At 41.9% G+C, this 3,785-nt stretch overlaps 1 protein-coding gene across 1 annotated transcript; it reads left to right on the forward strand.

The window, feature by feature from the left end:
- Positions 1 to 1,174: 1,174 nt before the first annotated feature.
- On the forward strand, positions 1,175 to 1,480 carry PtA15_11A271 (uncharacterized protein; the record flags this gene model as incomplete). The annotated part of the gene is made up of 2 exons (XM_053161162.1): positions 1,175 to 1,211; positions 1,308 to 1,480. 2 exons carry the CDS (start codon positions 1,175 to 1,177, stop codon positions 1,478 to 1,480), a joined length of 210 nt encoding a protein of 69 aa, XP_053025136.1.
- Between the last annotated feature and the right edge of the window lie 2,305 nt (positions 1,481 to 3,785).

Raw genomic sequence — 3,785 nt, forward strand, 5'->3', positions numbered from 1 at the left:
CGAAATGTTTGATTTGAATTACAAAATCAACTCTCCAACCTCCAGTCAACCAATTGAATCAAACAAAGTAAGATTTTTTTGGGCCCCTTCAATGCTTGCTTAGCTGACAACTGAATGTTTCAGCGAAAGACAGGACATCTTGCACAGCTTGTGTTGGCCGCCCAATCAGCCCAGTTCTCAAATGATCCGCTCAATCAATGGCTGTCATCTGGCCTGATTTTAGACAACGGGAACCCAATCAATGCGCTGAGATGGTGGGTTCAACAAAAGAGCGGTGGAAATACCCATGGTGGGCTAGCCCAAATGGCTCTTGATGTGCCGAGTTTCCCAGGTATGTAATCATGATTCACCATTGTTTTAGTTTGATTTGCTTATTTTTATTAAATCCAGCTACATCTGTCGATGTTGAGCGGGCTTTCTCCTTTGGACGCGATTACGTTTCAGAAAAGAGACACCATCTCAGCTCAATTTCAATCAGTAGGGGTATGACGGTCGCTTTTTACTTGAAAAACAACCTGATCCAACCCGGTTTGCTCAGAAAATGGAAGGATGGTATCCAGGAGGAAAAAGAACAAGGCTCAAAGACCAAAGGTAAAAAAAGTGTTGTAACTAGAGCTTGATTTGTTTTCAACAAATTTATACAACGGCAAGGAATTTCATAAAAGTGCCTGAAAAATCATAAAAATAGTGGAGGGTACCCATGATACCCGCTGCAGTTACCGCCGGTACCCGCAGAACGGGTGCCGGGTCCGTGTCTGGGTGTCTGATTTTGCCCAAAATTACCACGGGTACCCAGGTCTAATGGGCAATCTCTATTCCTGACAGAGTTTCTTCTTCCTTTCAAAACTTCTCCACGTCTATGAAGTGCTCAACACACTGTTCCCGCGCACCAAGAGTATACAGGTGGGTACAAAAAACTTGTGTCCTTTTTCTAGACTCTAAGCCCAGCATCTTGCCCGCTCATATGCTGAGCAGGCCAAAATATCCAGTCAGTGCCCAAGATCTTTTATCAGATCTGCTTCCTCTTGGTTGCTTGTACTCCTGCTTGTCTTACTACTCCCTCATCCTTATCTGACACTGGCTCTAAGAGGAAAAAAGCAGACAAGCCAAGATCCTTGGCGCAAGGATTAAGAGAGGAATCATTGCCATCCTGGTCCGCCTGAAAGTGTTGTGCATGGTTGCCAGCGACCGCAGGTTTGAGACGCATGCCCGTACCATGGTCTGTCCCATTTCTCTCTCTTGCTTTCTGGCCGTTTGCTGATGTGGATTGATTGTGCAGCATTTGGATCCAAATCTGTGACCCACAGCCAGTCGCTCCCAGACCCTGAACCAGCCCAAAGATGAGGAGCTTGATTTGCTTGGCTGGAAACGGACTGACAAGGACAAAGAGAAGGTCTTGCCTGATCTTCCCGCCATAACTGCCAGAGAGGAGTCGCTTGTCAAGTCCAAGCTGTGCACCCATGTTGATACCATTGAGTGAAAAGCCTTTAGGTCTGAAAGAGAAGTATTAAGCTTACCATGGTGTCTCCATCCTCAATGATGCTGATGTCACTGCCGCCACTCTCAATACCTGAAACCTCAGTGAATGGAAGAATTTCTATTGATCTGGTTCAACAATCAGCTGCCAATGTCCCAGTTAAAAGAGATAGTTAACCATAAGCTATTGCCAAACTTGAGTGTAGTTCCTTTCCTCACAATGATGAAATTAAAGCAAGACTGGAAAATGTGAACCAAGAAATTGCTGCCATGTGTGACAAATTACTGACTCTCACAGCCTCTTGGGAAGCTGCAGAATTCCAAGTTGCAAGGTGATAAGAACAGAGCTGTTCAAGAGAAAAAATATTCTTTGGGAACAAAAGCACATAAGCTAGACATGGAAGGGCAATACAAGGTGTCAATATAAGTTGATTAGCTTGAGCCTTGTGCTTTTTTGCTGCCTTCCATTACAGCTTCTGATCCATGACACCAAACCATTCTAGAATTAAAAGAGCAGTTATCTCTTCTAGCAGCTCACAAGAAAACACAAGAAGCCAAGCAACAGTCATCTGAGTTGGGAAATGATAATATTTCTGGTCCATTCAATAACACAATCTTTAAAAGTTAAAGTGAAAGCAACTGTCATTATGACAGCAAATAAGGTCCCTGCACCTCTTAACCAATTTTTTTTTCCAATCACACAACATTATCTGTGAGTTTTGGTGTTTGAGATAACAAAAACATAAGATAAGACATGAAACTTCAAAGAGAATTGTGTTGCTTATGTCAATTAAATAACTCTGACCTGCAGCAAAGTACCTCAGGTTAAGCTGAAGATGCATAAGAGATTATGCAATATCATCACATGAGTTGAGCTTGAGCCACGCGGCCCCTTTTGTGAATCCTCAGACTCAAGAAGAACTACGATCATCAATTCGCTTTTGCACCTGCTATCCCTTAATTCACTGTTGACCAATCCTTTCTGCCAACACTCTAGTATCCAATCATTCAACTCACACAGACAACACAGATTCAGGAGGAGCTCGGTTATAACTCAAGTGGAGGTATACTTGGTCTCCAACTTTCTCATTCATTCGCTGTTTGTCTGTGTGTGCTATTTTTATTGATCTTGTTTTTTTCCCATCCTAGGCTTGTTGTTATTTTTCTTCATTCTCCTATCAAAATCGCTGTGTCTAGTTTTTGAGTCTTAGTTAGGTCTAGAACATAGAAGGTACTTAATGATTTCACTCTTTTATTCTCATCAAGTTATCAAGCTTATGTTTCTATTTCTTATTGTTAAGTTTCTTACTACTATTAGCTTTTTGATATCTGCTGCAATAAAGTACTTGACCTAGAATTCCTACATGGTAGCGAGAGGCAATACTTGGCAATATCAATTATAAGACTAAAGTTAGAATAAACTTGCAGAACAGGTCTATCAACAACATGGGGAACTCTTCCGATAGCTCCAACAATGATAAAACCTCTTGTGCAATGCTTAAAAGACTTGACCGTCACAACTGGTCGACGTGGAAGAAAAGGTTTGAGAATGTGATCACCGCCAAGGGATACGAGGAAATCATGAATAATGACTGGATCAAGGTGAACAATAAGACTCCAGAGTATCGCAAGATGTTGGCCTGGTGCATGAATAAGCTATTCTCAGCTGTCAAAGAAGAACTTCATCCGGTCTTGCTTGCAAACAATAGCAATATTTATGCAGCCATGGATGCCTTGGCTAACGCTTGCGGTGAAAAATCAATCTTGACATTGTGCAATAAGTTATTCACAATGATAAACTGCACCTATTTCCCCGGGTTGTCTCTATCTCAACATCTAATATTGTTTTGAAAACAATACACAGCTGTCTTAATGTCCATCAAAGCAAATCCAGACTTTGTCAACCGGGCTAGCTGCAGCTTTTCTCTTGCAAAGTCTGAACCAAGATGAAAGTCTAACATCACTAGTTCAAAGTCTGTTTGATATGAAATCGTTCACCTTTGAGAAAGTTTATGACCAACTCTTAATTGAGGACACTCGGAAGGAAAGTGGAGCGTCAGAATCAGCATACTTTGCCAGTCAAATCGTTGATTTGGTAAACAATCAGTGGATCACTCTTGAGGATATTCAAATGCAGGTGGAACCGGATCTTTGCAAGGGAATCATTGTGGCGGTATGTCTTCCCGTGGAGGCTATTGAGGTATCACACCATCTTGACCTGCTCCCAGCAAAACAGTTGTTCTGGATCAATTTGCCAAGTTTTTTGATGTTCAGATGAAAAAATTCATGTCTGAGGAAACAAACCTGGC

This window comes from Puccinia triticina, chromosome 11A (assembly GCF_026914185.1).
Source record: "Puccinia triticina chromosome 11A, complete sequence".
Taxonomy (NCBI): domain Eukaryota; kingdom Fungi; phylum Basidiomycota; class Pucciniomycetes; order Pucciniales; family Pucciniaceae; genus Puccinia; species Puccinia triticina.